The sequence below is a fragment of the Glycine max genome, chromosome 3 (assembly GCF_000004515.6).
Source record: "Glycine max cultivar Williams 82 chromosome 3, Glycine_max_v4.0, whole genome shotgun sequence".
NCBI classification, from domain to species: domain Eukaryota; kingdom Viridiplantae; phylum Streptophyta; class Magnoliopsida; order Fabales; family Fabaceae; genus Glycine; species Glycine max.
In genome coordinates, this window is record NC_016090.4 from 29,718,450 (window position 1) to 29,737,804 (window position 19,355).

General features: G+C 29.2%; 1 protein-coding gene across 1 annotated transcript; it reads right to left on the minus strand.

Moving 5' to 3' along the window:
- Positions 1–3,949: 3,949 nt before the first annotated feature.
- LOC100782390 (uncharacterized) lies at positions 3,950–16,315 on the minus strand. Its single transcript, XM_041013932.1, has 14 exons — positions 16,151–16,315; positions 15,048–15,222; positions 14,693–14,729; positions 14,030–14,203; positions 13,609–13,897; positions 13,293–13,450; positions 7,638–7,776; positions 7,363–7,483; positions 6,413–6,531; positions 5,573–5,780; positions 5,039–5,120; positions 4,674–4,782; positions 4,279–4,383; positions 3,950–4,153 (listed from the first exon to the last, which is right to left on the minus strand). The coding sequence occupies exons 1-14, from the start codon at positions 16,313–16,315 to the stop codon at positions 3,950–3,952; spliced, it is 2,085 nt and encodes a 694-aa protein (XP_040869866.1).
- Between the last annotated feature and the right edge of the window lie 3,040 nt (positions 16,316–19,355).

Below are 19,355 nucleotides of genomic sequence, written 5' to 3' on the forward strand. Positions count from 1 at the left end.
GGGATTACGGCATTTCCCTTGACAATTGTTTTATGTTAATTTTTTTATTTGAGTTTTTCTTTAATTTTGTCTTCTAATTCTTCTTTTATTGCAATTTTTACATGTTAGATGCCTAATCACCATTATGCATGATTTTAGAAGGTTAGGGATGAACTAAAAGGTAAACCAAGGCGTTAGAACTATAGGAGGAGAACTTAGGTTTTAATTCACGATAGTAGAATTAATCCTAACTGGATAACACAAATTAGTAAATAACGTAAAGGGTTTAATTGAACATAACAACACAACAATATGGTTAATTCAATTAGACACATCTCTATTTCTTGAAAGAGAACGGAGAACAAATTAGCTTAATTCGTCATTAGAAGAGAATTAGAAAGAACCTTGAATTGATGGATTAACCAAACAAGAGTCTTGGTGTGAAACCCTGATCACAAAATTTACTAAATTTGAATTTCCTTTAAATAAAATATTTATCTTTTATCTTTATCTTATTTCTAATCTTTACCTCTTTAATTCAAATATTCTCAAAATCAAATATCATGTTTTCCCAATTATTTAGTTTCTATTTTTAATTGTTACTTGATGATGATCCCTATGGATTCGATAATTATTACTTGATGATGATCGTGCGCTTACAATTTTTTCCCATCAAGTTCTTAGCACCATTGTCGAGGATGAATACATGTGTGGGGTAACTAGTCTAACAGTTCACCAAGGGTTTATTAATAGAATGTTATGTTTTTTAAGTTTTATTTTATTTTTGTATGCTTGCTCTTTTGGATGCTACCCTAAAATTAATTAATTAAGAAAAATAAAATAATGCTGTAAAAAATGAAAAAGAAAATAATTGTGGAGGTTACGAGGTGTTTCCTTTGAACCTTGTTTGGTGTTGTAATATTATTTAGCAAGTGCAAGGGAAAATGTGATGGAGAAATTATTGTATGGTTCTAGCCAATTTTCAGGGGGTGTGTAGTCGAGTCTTATAAACTCTTTCTGGCAAATTGAAAACTCAACTGCATGTCATAAGAAAATTAATCAGAACCATGGATGTGTGAGGTCTGATATGTCAATGGCCACATTTTATTAGTTTTCCTTTGAGACTAGTCACTCCAAAAGCTTCAGCCGACAACCAAATAAAATAAGCAAACCTTGGGATAGTGGGTGATGAACAACATGAATCTATCCACTTGCCACACTCCAAGGTTACACAATTAGCAAAGTAATTTTCCTCATAGAGAATGAGAAGCATTATTCTAATCTTGGTCAATCAAATCTTGAATGTTGCATATTATTAGACTAGAATTACTAAACATTATTCTTATCAATCAAATTATCCCTAACTAATTGTAACTTCCTAATTGACATGTTGATTTTCTACAATCTCCATTATTATTATTATTATTGCAACTAGAATTGTGAGGAAGGAATTGATTTTTTTATTTTAAAACATAGTCCCCACTAACATTTATTTAGAAAAAATGTTAAGTTCAAGAGTCTATTATATCTAAGGGTGGCAACATGGGCCTTAGCACAGTGGGCTAGCCCACTAACCCATTAAAAATGGCAAGGTGGGCTAGGTGATCACTCAACCCACCAACTAACATTGGCTCAAGATCCTAACCCACCAACCTAGAGTGGGCCAACAGCCAAGCGGAACGGATTGTCACTTTATATGTTTTTTAAAAATTTATAGTGTTATTCACAAATTAAAACACATATTTGTTGTTTTTTTTATATTATAAATTCATTTCCTCTAATACTAATAAAAAAAAATTATATATTAAAATCAAAGTTAAGATAAACAATTTATATATGTTATATTTTTTTAACTGAAATTGTTTATTTGGATTAATTTTATGAACTTAAACTCTTTTTTTCTTTTTCTTTTTTCATTTATGGTGGACTGACCCACCAATCCACCCTTAAGTGGGCGAGTTAGTATTTTCATCCTGTGATTACAAGGACAAGTGTTAGTATTATATGATGCCCATTTTTAGTATTATATCATGTCAATTTTAAAATGGTTCCTCCTAACTAAATGTGAAAAATAGTAATTTTACTTTACATCTTGTTGTGTAAAATGTTTAGTAAGAAGACAAAAAATTCACTTTTCAACTTTTATCTATTTACTAATATATATATATATATATATATATATATATATATATATATATTATTTTAAAAATATATATTTATTTTATTATTTTATTTTTGAATTTTATATAATTTTTATTTAACACAAATTTGACATTTTAGTTTAGAGCAAGAAAATCTAACTTAGTTGGTTGAATAAGATGTGTGTGTTGTAAATCCTCTAGCTCAATTTCTATGGATAAAAAACAGTGAAATTAAATAACTAAAATTACTTTTAGGGTTAAGAAAGAGTGATTTCCTACTCTCGAATAGAATAAAGAATTAAAAATTGATAACTTTTTTATTTGAAAAGATTATTGATTTTTTTTTTCATATTGAAATATGGATATTTTAATTTAGGATTATCAAATCGTCATAGTCAACTTTTTCCTAAATCATAGGATTAACATGGCATTATCCTCAAAGTTAATAAATGTTGATCCAAAATGTTTTAATTTTCCTAAAAAATAAGATTTGAGGTATATCTTGCTATCATAATATTTTTCTCGTATTTTTTTATATGAGATCACATAATCTTGTTCAAGTTGAATAAGACTATTATAAATAAGAAAACTCTCCATTTAAATATTTAATATAATTACATATTTAAATTTAAAATCAAGACTAGTGAATAGTGATTAAGATGAAACAAATTGGGACTAGGTTAATCCACATGCTCCGTACTCGAAAGATTAACAAAATAAAAGAACATAAAAGAAAAAAAAGTTTGTAAATGCAGACTCTAGGAAAACATGAGAAAGAAAAGGAAAGTGTGATTTCAATGATGTTCTGGAAGGCTTGTTTGAGGAGCACGAAATTATAAAAGGCTTGGATATTATCAGTTGGGTTCTAGTGGTTAGGCATGTGTGTGATCACAGAGTTTGATCTTATTTAGATTTACTTCTCTAAACGTACTTATAGGAAAGGAAAGAAAAATATATAATACATTGGATTTTTCCAATCAACTTATGCACTTTAAATTTTTTATTTTTAATAAATTTATGCATCCTAACTCTTGGAAATGTTAAATGAGAGAAGCTTTTATAGAAGCTAAAGTGCATAAGTTGGTTTTAATTTTTTTTTTTTTACAGTGAATAAACTTATTCCATTTCATCAAGGATAATGGGTAGGACAAATGCAGGAATGCAATGATAATTATGGATGACCAGTATGAAATCTTGATGTCCTTGCCAGTTTGTAAGCCACAAGTAAGTTTTGTTTATCTCCCTACTAAACTCATCCAAGAGTTTCTTTTAATTGAATAGAAGTGTTTACAATTTGATAGGAGTGTATGAAAACCTAGCCTGTGATTCTAGTCCTACCAAACATATCCTTTTACAATCTGTTTTGAAAATTACATTGTGGAGCTGAAGATTGAGAACCCAAGCAAGGCTTTGATAGAGAGCATACGCCTCAACTTCTTCTGGAAGAGGAAGACCAGGAAGGAAAATAGAGCGAGCTCTGAAGAACATGCTGCTTCATCACGGAGACAAATGCTGATGCTAAACAGATGTTGATTGTTGAAAATTGCCCCATCTAAGCTGGTTTTAACTTGAGGAGCTCAATTTATTTTATCTTAATTTTTTTTTTCATTTTTTTTTTGTTTCTTTCTTGTTTCTTATATATATTTTTTCATTTTTCGAATTTATAAAAAAAAAGAGAATTAAATAAAACTAAAAATATAAAAAGAAAACCTAAAATTGGGGGTTCACAATAACATTTATCAAACAACTCTTAATTGTCATTGTCAAAAAAAATGATCTTATTGTTGATTCATAAATTTACTTGTACATGTAAGAGGATAATAACGAATTCATTTCAATAGACAAGAGCAATTTGGAACAGTAGATGTAGTTGTTCCATGGGCATTATTGCATGAACAATGAGCCGGTTTTGATGTATCAGAAGAGACAATGTCAATTTGATCCAATACAATGTTAAAACAACCTGATGGGCCACAATCTAAGTTAATAGCTTTGTCATTCGCAGATGTTCCTTGAAACCCACGGTATGTCACCTCACTTACTTGGACCACTCCAGTCTAATTGTCAATTTCAAAATGCAAATTTAATAAGCAATTAACATGGGGGAAGAAAGTTGAAATCACAATATATAAATATAAATGTAAAGTTAAGTGAATACCGTTAAGTGAACACTATGATAGAATTGGTCTAAAATTATTGGGTTGCGAGTCTGTATTAATTTGATTTTCTCAAACGTGATTCTTTTTGCATAACCTGTTCCACCCTGTAAAAAAATGGGCAATATTTAAAATATTTATTTCATGTAGTAATAAAAGATAATGGATTTTTTTCTTTTTTGTTTGTTCCAAACATTTCAATATTTCCTTATTATTTGATTCTCAAATTTATCAAGTATGCCGCTAAATGATCATAGTTACAGGACTAAAAATATTTTGTAATATATTACTACTCATGCTTTTTTTATATATAATTACATGGTTTGAGTTGTACAAATTATATAATTATAGATGATTGCTATAGGATGCAAATACGATGCCTCCCTTATAATATTACCGGAACTGTCTTGATTCTTGCTCCATTTGTTGTTTTGGTGAAACTGCAATTGTATACATAAATTTCTTCCACTGTTTCATGAGCGTTGTGTTTACCCAGGCTGCCAATGCTGATCAAATATAAATTCGTTCATATTAATTGATGAGATTGATAAAGTTAGGGATAACAAAAGATATTAATTAATCAAGAAAACATGGATTTTATTGTGGTTTGATGTCAATATGATGTCATGTGTAAGTGTGATAATTACATAAAATATTTAACCAGGTTATTTTTATGTGGCATATATAAGTTGACGGTAGGATCACTTGCACACACATACATACAAATTCAGAAAATAACTAAGACACAATATATTTGTAAACCTTATTCCATGGCCAGGACCACAAGCAATTCCAGTAGCATTGATGTATGAGGAGCCTCCATTGATGGCAATACAATCATCACCTATTTAGAAAGATAATTAATTAATATTAGTTAAAATTGCACACACATATAAAATGTTTAATCTTCATGCACTAACGATATAAAATAATTTTACATCATCATCCAATCATAAATCATTTTTAATTTAACTTTTAAAGTAATTATCATAAAAATAAATAATTTTATCATGCATAATAAATTGTAATTAAATGACAGTTTAAATTTTTTTATATTGTCAGTATATAATTTTTTGTCATAAATCAATTAGTTACTTTAAACTAATACAAAAAATACTTTAAAACACTAAATTTTTTTTATGAAAAAATAACACTACATTGAAATTTGATATGAGAAATGTTAATAACACTCTCTAATATATTTTTCTTAACATATTTTTTATAACTAGTTAAAATTTATTAAAAATTTTCAAAACTTATATATATGCACATGCTTAACATGAAAACTTGGTTTACCAGTTGCTATAGTACAATCTTCGATCAAGATATTTTTGGAAAAAGCAATATCAAATCCATCAGTGTTGGGGCTGTTCCTAGGAGCATGAATATTGATATTAGAGAATATGGCACCGTTACAACCATCAATCGTTATGTGAGCTCTTGGACTATTGGAGATGCTCAGTTTACGAACAGTAAGATCATTGCAAGATACAAAACTAATGACCTGCATTATCCATATTAAAAGTTTAGTCACAAGATATTGAGAATTCCTTAGAAACTTAATTATATATATATATATATATATATATATATATATATATATATATATATATATATATATATATATATATATATATATATATATTCTGTTCCATGCATTCATCTTGCATATATCATCAATCCTTTGGCTGTATTTAGTTGTTATGTATGTTCATTAATACTATGCCAAAGTTGTTCTATGTTATAGTTAATACAAGCTAGTCTATATGTGCAATTGACGTTTTATTTTGTCATAACTAAGGCATCAATATGCAAGTAGAAGTGCATATTAACCAATAATAGCTTATCGTAGCAGAAATTAAAAATTTATAAAAAAAAATTGATTAAAAAATACTAATTATTAATTTGTTAGTTTTTGTTAACACTGATCAAAACTCAAACCTGCTCCGCGAATTTTCTCCCCTTATCCCCCTCTTAACCACCAAACTAACTTTATATCTTCATTTACAATTAATAAATAAATAAATATTATAATAATAATAGTCAATGATTTTATTGAAAAAAAAAAAAATCAATATCAATGTTTAAAATAAATCAATTGTATAGGAGAACGAAGCTCAGAATATATAGTCAAACCCTTGGTCGAAGACAACTTCTGCATTTCCACCAAGTAGAACCGAAGCCATCGATTTGTCCTCCGCTTCCATCAATCGTGAGACCGTTTAGGTTTGAGATCAAAATCAAAGGATCCAGACCTTTTGCCCATGCATCCTTGGCAGGTGCAACTATTTTCCCCTGAAGCTGCAAGAAGAGAGTGGAAATTAAATAAAGAAAATAAGAAAATACGAAGTCTTATTTGTAAGGAATTATTGAAGAAAAAATTATTAGACATACTCTTTAGAAGACCCTTACTCACACTCTTTTGTTCGTTAAAATTTAAGGGAAAATGATAAGAAAAAATATTAGATCTCACTCCTTATTTAATAATTATCTCTTAATTTTGAGAGAAAGAGAGAGTTATATTTTTTATTTTATAAAACTATAAGTTAAGAGCTGAAAAGATAAAATAAATGATAAATATAAAAGAGTAGTACAATAATTTTATATTATAAAAGAATAGTAGAGATTTGGTGTTGTTACTCATGTTATTTAAAATTATTTTTTTATAATTTTTATTTTTTAATTCACTAAGTCTCCTAGGTTAAAAAGTAAAAATTATTTTTTTATAACTTTTATTGTTTATCAATTTTTTGTTTAGTGACCAAATATTTTAAATAAAAATAAACAAACGTGTTATTAATTTATTAAAATAAATATTTAACATTCAACAAAATAATAAAAAAAGTATAATATCAAGTTTCATAATAACTAAGAAAATAAATATGTCATCTAGTGTTTGTAAGAATGTTAAAATAAGTAGAAAAAGAGTATTTTAATTAAGTTAAAGAGTCAAAATAAATTTCAAATAAATTAGTGAAAATAAAATTTGTGAAAAAAAGGAAAAATTAATAAATTATAAGATAATTTATTTTTCATAAGCTAAGTAACTTTAGAAACTTGGGCAGTCTATACCAGAATATGAATACTTCTGGCCTTGCAAGGTCCTTTCAGGGTTATGTTCGTCACCAAGAATACTCCTTTTGGTGGTATAACTAGAGTTGATGTCCCTTGTGTTCCACATGTGTGTTGCCATGCGCTTGAAAATGCCTACCACCAATTCAAATTAGAAAGTTATCAATTTGTCGAAAACTATCAAATAACTATCGAGATAGCAACCATAAAAATTCCTTTGTGAAACTTTTCATGAAGCACAGACTAAATTAAATATGGAGAATAAAGCAAACAAAGCAGAAACACATACATGAGAATCATCAGATTTCCCATTGCCATGAGCACCAAAGTCCATCACATTATAAAATGTGTTTTTGGTTCCAACCATCGACCTCAAACATAAACATGGTGAAACAAAACCAATAATCAAAACACAAGTCATTATTAGCCTTTGCATGTTTAACAAGAGTGAAGAAACCGGCACAATGCAAGGGGTTTTTCTTTTCTTGGGTTAATATCGATCCTTAGGAAGATTAAGAGTTGGTGTAATTAAATAGAATTTGGATCAACAATAATGGGAGAAAAGTAATTAAGAAATAGAAAGAAAAAATAAACGACAAAATCTTAAAAGTATGTTTTTAATGGTAAAAAACAACTTTTGTCTATAAAACATTTCTCATATATTAAAAACATTATCCTTGACAAGAGAGCCATAATTTAATTTTTTTTTTGTATATAGAAATTAAAAATAGTTACAGCTTCATGACAAGCATAATTTACTTTGAACACAATATTATCTCCCAAAAGTTTATATCTAAACAAATAATTAAAATCTAGTATTTATTTTTCTTTTATAGATTTGTAAGTATCTTTTATGAGATACAATTTTGCTCAAGTTAGATAAGATCGTTGGGGTTAACAAATTCTACTTAGGAGTATTAATACAATCACATATTCAAGATTTTAATTCAAGACAATTGGTTAAATTGGAAAAATCATAGACCAATTGATCTACACGCTTGATGTTCAATTATTTAATTTTTAAATTATGTTTTTTCTATTATGTACAATTATATTACCACAAAATCATTTCCTATTTTTATTTATCATGTTTTCAAATGCATAAATGAAGAAAATAAAATTATAAATCTATTGGCAAAAAATCCAAGTATTAACTAATTAAAAAGAGTTTTGAAAATAAATTTAGAAAGTGAATCAAACACAATCTAAGACACTAATAAGTTGCTGGTTCAAGTAGGACATACATTACTTGGATTCATTAAGTAATGTTACATGTTCAAGCCTTATTGATAAAGAAAAATATGATTGAAATGAGATATTCTACTAAAAGTGATGAACCGGGTTTTTTTACTGAAATTATTCATGATAAAGTTAATAAATATATTGCAGCAATGTCAATGGAAAGGTATAATCATTCAAGTAAGACATAGAAAAAAAAAAGTAAAACAAAGGCTTAATTACATTTTCAATCTTTTATCTTTTTTTTTTAAGATTCAGTCTAGTATGTTAAGTTTAAAAAGAATAATTTTGGTGTTCCATCAACTTGAAAGTAATGTGCTTTGTGATGATTTTAAATTTCAATTAAACTACAAGACCAATTTGACTTCTTTTTTAATAAAATATTAAATTGACTTAAATTTGAAAGTTAAAGTACAAAAATACTCAAATTTCAAAGTTAAAGGGCCAAAGTGAAATTAATAGACATTTATGTGAAGTGTTATCCCATTAAGTAATTGTTTTTAAAAATATTTACCATATTAATGTTGATAATATACGTAGAAGCTAGTTTTCTAATGTACACTTACTTATTTCTTAGTATCAATATGCTGACAAATTTTATATATATATATATATATATATATATATATATATATATATATATATATATATATATATATATGTATGTGTGTGTGTGTGTGATATTGTTAATGTGTGCATCCTTATTTTTTAATGAGTGTACATACTTATGCATTTATACTTAAAAAAATAAGAGTTTATACATTAACAAATCTCACATAGATTTGCTAGCCTACACACCCTTACTTTTTAGTATGAGTGCATTTGCAAGTTACACCATTGTGTATTTTAAGATATTTTGTAGTTATAATTTGCAAATGCACTAATGATAAGGGAAAATAAAGGTGTATATGCTAGCAAAACCTATATATAAGAAATAAATAATTAATTTGTCAAGAACAATAAAAAGGGTTGAGTTAAATAGTTTAAATTAATAAAGTGATAAATTTTAATCTTATTTCAAAACTGCCCTTTAAATTAATTAGTTTAAGGAGTAGTTACATTTAATGATACTACACCTTTACCATTGAGTGTAACTTGTGTATTGTTAATAGACCAATGAATACACGAGAAATGAGTGAGTGTCTCATTTATTGATCTCACAAAATGAAGAATACTCTCTCCATCTTGATTATAATAAAAAAAAACATACTTGACACTTATTTAAAAAAATTAGTTAATTTCATTAAATTGTGTGATTTTCAATTAAAAAATAAATATTTTTCCTACCTATCTTTCATTGAAACTTGATATCAAGCATAAAAAAATATTTGGTCGTATTAAATAAAGGATTTTTTTTTGGAGAGAATCTCATTAAATAAGGCATTGATAAATCAGATTTGTTTATATTTGAAACCAAAAAATAAAGGATTTTTATTGCTTATATTTGAGACAAAAAAATAAGAAACTTTTATTACTTATATTTGAGATCAAAGAAAGTATAAAATAAATAGTTTTACTAACAAGTGTCTTTAGGGCATTAGTTAATGAGCTAAAAGGAGAAAGTGTTTCGTGTGTAAATCATAGAAGAACATAAAAAAATCATGAACAATGCAATTTTTCTGGCTCCCAATAAAACTATTTTTACTTTAAGTTCTTTAACAATTGCCCTTAGGACACATGTTAGCATTTGCTTCAAAGGAAACTAGCAATTAATACATCTTAAAGTGAGTCTATATTTCTTATAATTACGACCCAAAAATAATATTCATTTGTTAAATTTAAATCCAAAATAATTTCAATTAGAAGATCAATTAAGGGATATTTTAATAATTTAAAACGGTCACAAAAATTCAAAATCAAATTAAAAGGAAAGTAATAATTGTATTTTTAATTATCATTATGTATAAATACTAAATATGTATACAAAATATATATCAATTTAGGCCCCATTTGGGGTGGGTGTTTGTTTTTGATTTTCTGTTTTAAAATGTAATTTCAAAACAGAAATGTGTTTGGCAAATATGGGACTGAGGTGATTTTTTGCTTCTTTCCAAAACATTTTTTACCCCATTTTAAATAATAAAAAATAGGTTTGTTAGGTTTTTATTGTTGGTTTTACTCTAATCCTAGGAATTCTCCCTCATGCTACTCTCTTACTTCATCGGTGTCACAGTCACCGATCATCGGTCATGATCATTGATAACAATGGTGGTTGTCGATCACCGGTAATGATTGTTGATCATCGGTCACCGATTGCCGGTCGTCGGTCCATTAGATTGATTTTTTTTTTTTGTTGGGATCACAGGTTTAGATATTAAAGATACATAGGGAGAAATTTGACAATAATTTTGAAACTGATTAAGAAATTCCTTTTCTATTTTACAATAGTTTTCAAAATCAAAGTTGAAAATAAAAATTCAAAAAATGAAAACTATGTTTGATTTTTAAATATTTCAAAAACAGAAAATGAAAAATCACCCCAAACTCAACCTTAGAAATTAAAAAATAAGGTTACTTTTAGAAATTTGATTAGTATTTAACTAAATCATTTATCCTTTATCCTTTATTACTTAAAATAATATACACTGCCCCTTATTAACATTTCATAATGAGTGAGAAATCTTACTGTTAGTTTAATGTAGAACACGATTTATTATTTATATATATATATATAAGAAATAATCTATAACATTCATATGAGTGAAATCTATCTATTTAGTAAAAGAATTTATGTTAGTATGTTCGACAACACATTTGAGTCAACTTTCTAGTTGTTTTTATTAGCTGAAAAATTTGTACAATGTTCACAATATTTTTTTAGTAGCTTTTACTTTTTTTTAGACATTAATTGAAATAATATTTTTTAAAATGCTAGTTAGACTCTAGTTTTTTTTTAATATTCATTCACTTTTTTCCTTAAAGAATTATTATATTTCCTTTCAATCTTTTCTATGGAAGGTCAACTTTTATTATTTTTACCCTTTGTTTTTACATATGAAAGGGATTTTTTTCATTTTTACCGTTTTATTATATGATGTTGATAGTGATATATAATAAGTTTTTTAAAATAATTTTTTTATATTTTATAAATAAAAAGCTACAAAAGTGTTTAAAATTAATTTAATACTAAAATTATAAGGGCTTAATTTAATATTATCTATTTAGTGAGAGTACTTGTGTTCAATTTCTATTTATGGTGCAAAATTCTCCCAAGCCAACGACAACCATGCACTATGAGCAACATTAGTCTCTAACCTAGTGGATCTAAGGACATCCATGGTTTTTGATCCAGGACCAAACAAGACATATACTACACACAAATTGAGATAGCGTTTTTAGCCGCATTAGTCAATGAATGTGCTTGACAAGCATTAGTCAATAAGTGTGTTTAACAAGACATTTAAGCTAACTTCTAGTTCATTTTAGTTTATGAAAATATTATTTAACTATTTGATAAATAATATTTTTAATAGCTTTTAGTGTTTTTTTTAAACGCTAATTGAAGTAACATTTTTTAAAATGCTAGCTACCTTCTAGTTTTTTTAAAAAAAAATTATTCCTTTTCTTCCTTGAAATTTTTTACCAGAAATTCCATCAAAAATTTATTATTTACTATGAATTAAAAGAATATTTAATGTTAAGAAGATATGAATTGTAAAAAATATAAAGTAACTAAACTACAATTCCAAGATTGCCTAAACACTAATTTTTAACACTAATTGTTTTATTTTTAACTTTCTAATGGTCTAGTATCATTGAAATACTGCATGATATAATAAAACATAAGTCAATAATATATAATACTAATTATAACAATATGAAATATGTTTGAATTAAACAATTACCGTTTCCTAATTATTCTTAAAACTTCCTAAGATTATAGTTGACATCCAGTTCATGATGTAATACCCACACTCAGTGCTTCCTTTTTGTCTATTACACTAAATACATTATGAAGTTTAGATATTCAATGTTAAGTACAAATTAGTCTACACAGTATTAAAATATAACTAGAAGCATTGTTTAAATGACTTACTTTAACAACAATCCACTTAGCAACAACCTTGGATTTACTTTATGGAGTATCGTCAAGTCCTTTCAAATCATTATTCAATACAAACATGAATGTGTATTGTACAATTAATATATTGATGTTTCTGACTAATGCTAATGCAAATGTATTGAAAAATATAACTAACCTATTAATAATTCCCTTAAGGTAGTTGTTTGACCTATTATGCAACGAACAAAACCAAATGACAACATTTTCCTTAGACAAAATGACGACCATTTGCCAATATGCACTGCAGTAGAGAACAATATAAGTTATTATACTATTATAATTATTTAAATTCATTTGTTCAATTTAACTTACCAATTCAAGTAGGCTCCTAGATACATATCCCTCTTTGAATTCTGCATCCAGTTTTTAATGTAACTTTCTTATTCAAATTGTGATTGCCTAGATCTCTGTATGGACTGTGGCTCGAGGAATCCATAAACATCAAAATTCCTAGGTCACATACTTATTTAAGCCATATGCCTATTGTTGTTAAAATAAATTAAATTATGTATGAATTTAAAACAATAAGTTAGGTAATAAAAATCATGTAAAGTGACTTACAGAATCCACAATTGTATAACAGAGATGTTGAGACACTGACCACCGTGTGCTATTTCGAACAGATCTTCATGCTTTATGTACAAGGGGAAGTCGTCATTAAACATCCCAAACACGATAGCATCCCACATAACCTGCAACGGCTTTAGAAAAAGTTGTGGGATGGTCAATGTCATTAGATATAGAGGATCATCGACATCATGATCCGGCCTATCTGCAGGTTTCGTTGGTCCCAGAACTCCCTGTTTATCCAACATGGGTAATTAACATAATATATATACAGTGAACACTTTAATTGGAAAAAACATTTAATCACAGTGAAATACTTGTTCTGGTAAACACTTCACAAGATGTGTCGGCTAAGCAACGAAGGTGTTAAGTGTCTGCCCATTAACTGAACCTTTTGAGTGGGTATAGGAATGAGAGCATCTACATCTCTAACTTCCTCAACACCAACCTTGAGTTGATCATGGCACAAAGACATGTTGTGAACGGTTGTGGATCCCTCATAAAGTCTTCCTAGGGCAACCAGGCGGGGAAGGTTTTCTTCAACGTACAACCCGTATTTCTCTGAGTCACCCGTGTATGGGTCGTTGCTTGAGGGATAAACATAACTCTCCTTTATGGACACGAGCAGCTGAAGGACCAACCTCTGGCTCAAGAGGCAGTGTGAGTCCTTATGATTGCATCTGCGATTGAAATTGGGACTTCATCAGGCTGAAGGACAACATTAGTTGTCAAGTCACTTTTTCTGTGATCGACTCCTCTAACTGGTCCCTAATCTATTGCGTCAGCTACTCCAGGTCTCGGGAGCCATGGACGAAGAAGTGCGGGAGGTCCTTGGAGCCGGTCCAAAGTATTGTTTGATTGTGACACCGTCTCCAACAGCACGCACACGACCAGGGTGTTCTGGTCGCCCAATGGCAGCAGTCAGTACATCCTGATGTCCATGGAGGACAAAGGAACCCTGTGAGGCCTGACTCCTCCAACGAATCCTGTAAGAACACATTTATTGGTTTACTCAATCACACAATAAACATAAATAATTGCAATTAAAATTGAAAGTGACTTACAATCTTGTTAGCAATTTCCTTTGCTGCCTCAGACGTCATTTGACCAGTTTTCTTGGTGCGGGTCATCTTCCACTTCACGTGTCGTCTGATGGGAGATGGAGGATCAATCATGGTGTCAGTGCTTCCGGATTGAGCAGCTTCCTCCAGTTTTTCTTTTTCTTCTCATCCATCAACTTCTTTTCAAGAAACTCATAACCCCCACGAGACAACACGTGAGGGGCAGTGTTTTGTTTTGAATGACCTGTGCCTTTTTTCGCACATCCTGTAAAAATTAAACATTAACAAAGTTATGATTACTACAATTATAATAAATTTAAAGTTTAAAACAATGAAAATCACAAAGTTACCTCCCACGAAGGGTCTCTGCGGCTCTGACAAAATTGGGTCCACTTCTCCTTGCTAATGTCGTACTTTTCGCATACAGTGTCATCGACACTGTCCTTGTCGGCTGCAAGTGCCCATTTCAAGTCAAATCTAGACTTAAATTGTCTCCACCTCCCTACAGTTTGAAGTATTTTCTTTTTTGTTCCTCAGATCAGATGCTTCAGGGATATCAAATTCAGTCTGACAAAGAAAATTAAATTAATTTATTGTTACTAAATTACAATTTTATTGTTAATCAACAATGCAACATTTAAGTAAAATACCTGAATATCCTCCATATCAAATCCTTCTGGCATAGGACTTGTTTCCAATTCTCGTATGTCACATCTACCTTATCACGAGCGACGATCCCAAATATGTTCTTAACTTCTTTTTGTGGGACCATCGGCTTTCCCAGTTGTAGGATCCACATGGACCATGGGTCTCTCTGCCCCAACTGGTCTAGTCAGCAATGATCTTAGCCTGTGGCTTTTCTTGTCCGCTTCAAGGTAGAGGGGAATGTGATGCTGCATCAGTAGGAGGAGGAGGAGGAGGAGACTGGTGGTGTAGTCATTTGCCTGTAAAGAAAAAAACATTAATTAATTCAACATTATCACAAAACTCAATAAGTTATGTAATTGAATGGACAAAAATGAAGTACATAATAAAAAATTACATTAGACGATGTTAATTAATTCTCCTTCATCATGATCATTACGATTAGCATGAACGTCGTCAGCTTCTTCCTCTCCGACGATGTTAGGCGACATTTGTGTGGACAAAGGACTAACATAAGTATCAATGTATGAATCATCATCTTCAACATTAACACCAATTGTTTTCCCGTGTAGAACCACTGACCACCTTTCATCACAAGGGTCTTGAACATAAAATACTTGTTTAGCTTGTTCTGCCATGATGAAAGGATCATTCTGGTAAGCGAGTTTCTTAGATCTACCAAATGTAAATCCTACATCATCGGTCCGCACACCGATATTGTTGTCAACCCACTTAATTTGAAAACACAGACAGTAAATTTGACATAGTTAAGCTCCCAAATTTCTTCAATGAAACCAAAGTAAAGGATGGAAGCTACACAGGGATTGTCATCATGTACACTAGCGAAGTGTTGAGATTCAACCCTTAGGTAACCCACTATTTTGCATTGTACTTTTCTCGTCTTGTGCTTTTGTATAAAAGGAATACTTGTTTATATCTATCCTTGCCAAGTTATAACATTTCTTTTAGGCCCATCTGCTAGCTTTCTTAACGTTTCAGAAGCATTATCATCAGCAAAGATTGTATCTTTAAACCAATCTAGGAAAGTCTTGTTATGCTCTTTTAAGACCCTGTTCTTCGACATTTTTGGATTACTTTCCTTCACTTAACCTTCGTGGCGAAGTATGTATAACAAAACTTCATTACTGTTATTCAATACATACAAATGAGCTTGTTGCAAATCTTCTACACTTGGAGTGATAACATACAGTCCTCTTGAACCCTTACCTCACCTCCCACTCTTTCTTCATCCCGAGACTCGGAAAGCCCAACAGGTTTTTCTTTTCCAATGTACTTTGAACAAAATTCAATGGCTTCTTCTACAATGTACCTTTCCACAAAAGATGCTTCCGGACGGTATAGATTTTTGGTATACCCTTTTAAGATCTTCATGTATTGCTCAGCCGGGTACATCCACCGCAAATAAATAGGACCACAACATCATTGTAATTACATTTTCCCTTTGTTTTCTCATGTTTTCCATTTACATTTACAAACTCCATTTTTCCCTTTTAATTGTGTTCTTTTATATTTACTTTTTAATCCCAAGACCACCGAAGAAGTGGATCAATTATTAGTCTGAAATTGTTTCATCTTAATTAATAGTCTTGATTTCAAGCCCTAAATATATAATTACATTAAATACTTAAAGAAAAGTTTTGTCATTAAGAGCAATTTCACTTGAGTTGTGCATTATTATTTTCCATTGAAGATATATATCACCTCATGAAAAAAAAATCCTTGAAAAAAAGTTGACTATGATAGCATGATAAAACTCAAATCTTTGTTTTTGGAAAATTTAAATATTTTACATCAACATGGATTATTTTGAGGATAATACTATGCTTTGGGAAAAAGTTAAGGATCAAAATTTGATAATTCCTAAATTTAAAAATTAATTTTATCAATATAATTAAAAGTAAAAGAAAGCAATGTTCATTCCAAACATGAAAGAACTATTTGGTTTTGAATTCTTAAATGCATTTGAGAAAAGAATAGGGAATAACTGTTTATCAAGCTTTATTTTTTTAATTACTTAACCCAACTCTAAAATAAAAATATATATTTTTTTAAAATAATTATCATACAAAGTTTTAAAATAAAATATTAAATGCACATATATTTTTTAAATAAAAAATTGTATTTATAAGTAAATAAAATAAAATTTAAAAGTGAATTTTCCATCTTTTTACTAAACTTTTGAAAAGGTGTAAAATAAAATCACTATTTTGTATGTTTAGTTATGGGTAACCATTTAAAATTGACACCATTTAATCCTAAAATTGAACATCGTATAATACTGAAACTTTTCTTACATATAATTGACTCTTAAACTCAAAATCTTTGAAAGACTAATATTCTTTTATAAAGATTATACCAATATTTTTTTTAAAAAAATTGTTGATGGAGACTTATTTTTTCATTTATTTTTGAATTTTTTGGTTCATCATCCTGCCACAATTTAGTTGCAATTGGAATAATAGATGCAAAAGTGTGCTTAGTAGGAGGGATTAATTGTCTAAAATAAAGTGAACTACATATCAAATTTCAGTTAGAGAAATGCTAATGTTTTGAGTTAAATTGTCTCTTAAGAAAGATATATTTAAAAAAAAAAAGAAAAATGTAATAATTATAAGTCAAAAACTTATTTTAACTTAAAATAAGAATTGTTTCGAAAGAGACGGAGAAGGAAAGGAAGATTTACCTTTGTTTGCACAATGAAATCGAAGAAAGTAACAAATGTTTGAGCATTAATATTGGACGCTAACCTATAAACAAGTAAATAAGGAACTTTTGGTATATTGAAAATGAAATTGAGCTCCAAAAACGCATTTATAAATATTTTATTTTTATATAATATATTACAAATCTATAGATATAAATAGAAATAATTAATTATGTATTTATTTTATTTTCTAATATTTTCTTTCAATATATATATATATATATATATATATATATATATATATATATATAAACAAAATTCCAGAAGTGTTTAGTGTTTGCTTATATTTGTACCTGCACATGGATAAATATGTAACTTTCTTCCTGTTGTCTCCTACGTTGGGTGTCTTTCTTCTCCAAAATATATTTTGAGAGTTGAGATACCCACATGTGTTTTGGGAAATGTTTTTTATAGTTATTTGAGAGAGAGCCTTTGGAAAAAATGAATTTCCCAAATTTAAGAAATAAATTTGTATTTTTAAAATATTTCAATTAAATATTTTTATTTAATTATTTCAGGAAATTGATTTTGTAAGTAAGCCTGATTCACCATGGATGCAAGAGGATCATGTGGTGAAAGGAATGTCTAATGTTCATTTTAGGTCCATTCAGTATAAAAATACACTTTAGGATATTATGAATTTTAAGGTGTATTTTGCATATTACAACTAACAGACTCCAAATCCTATATAATAAAACATATGCTAATTAACAAGATTTACTAATATTAACTTCAGATCCTAATAAAAGAAAATGCAAAAATTCTGCAAATATCTTAAGATTTGTTTGCTAGACTTTCTTTGGAGAGGCTCCTTTACAAGCAAATTGCTTTAGGCCTAAACAAGTTTTTTTTTTTTTAATCAAATGAGTGATGCCAAGTGTTTATAGATTCTCTCATCTCAACTATGTTGGCACCAGAGATTCTACTCATCACCTATAGCAAACACCAAATTTATTAATAAAAAAAGAGGAAAAAGTACAGATAATCTCATGGCATGGGAAGAACATCTACTTGGGTTGTTGTGATTAACACATTGGAGGGTACATCCTTTGTGGTACAAGTAGAGGATACATCTACTTGGGTTGTTGTGACTGAGAACAAGAGAGGGTACATCTCTTGTGGATTAGTTCAAGTGGAGGGTACATCCACTTGGTTGTTCAAAGAGAACAAGGGAGGGTACATCCCTTGTGGATCTTTGCTTGTAAAGGATTTTACAAGGTTGAAAAGAAATCTCAAGGACCGCAGGTCGCTTGGGGACTGGATGTAGGCACGGGTTGTTGTCGAACCAATATAAAACTCTTGTGTTTGTCTTCTTCTTCCCTACACTCTTTAATTTCCGCTGTGCGCTTTAATTATCGCTTTTACTTTTGGTTAAGTTTCTTTTTCTATTCTTTACTTTCTTAACATTATAGTAAAAGCCTAATTAAATCTAGTAACATTAAGAAGGTTAGATTTTTAATTAGTAAAGGTTCATTAATAATTAATTCAACCCCCCCTTTTTAATTATTCCGAGGCCACTTGATCCAACAGGGAGTGTTGGCTGGTTACCATGGGAAGTGGAGTCGGCATGGTTCCAGCTAATGGTGGTGACTTCGCAGAGGGAAAAGATGAGGAGTGTTGAGTGGTCTCAAAAAGGGCCAACAGCGGAAGAAGTTTGTCCAATTTGGTGGCAATGGCGTCTTGGGCAGCGGTGAGTTCCACGATGGC

Excerpts from the sequence above, each read along its gene's own strand:
- LOC100782390 (XM_041013932.1), bottom strand. The coding sequence starts at position 16,315 with ATGAAGATCTTAAAAGGGTATACCAAAAATCTATACCGTCCGGAAGCA. Across the intron at positions 14,204-14,692 it reads GATGACACTGTATGCGAAAA|GATTCGTTGGAGGAGTCAGG; the intron begins GTACGACATTAG and ends GTGTTCTTACAG. Across the intron at positions 5,121-5,572 it reads AGATTGTACTATAGCAACTG|GTGATGATTGTATTGCCATC; the intron begins GTAAACCAAGTT and ends CTTTCTAAATAG.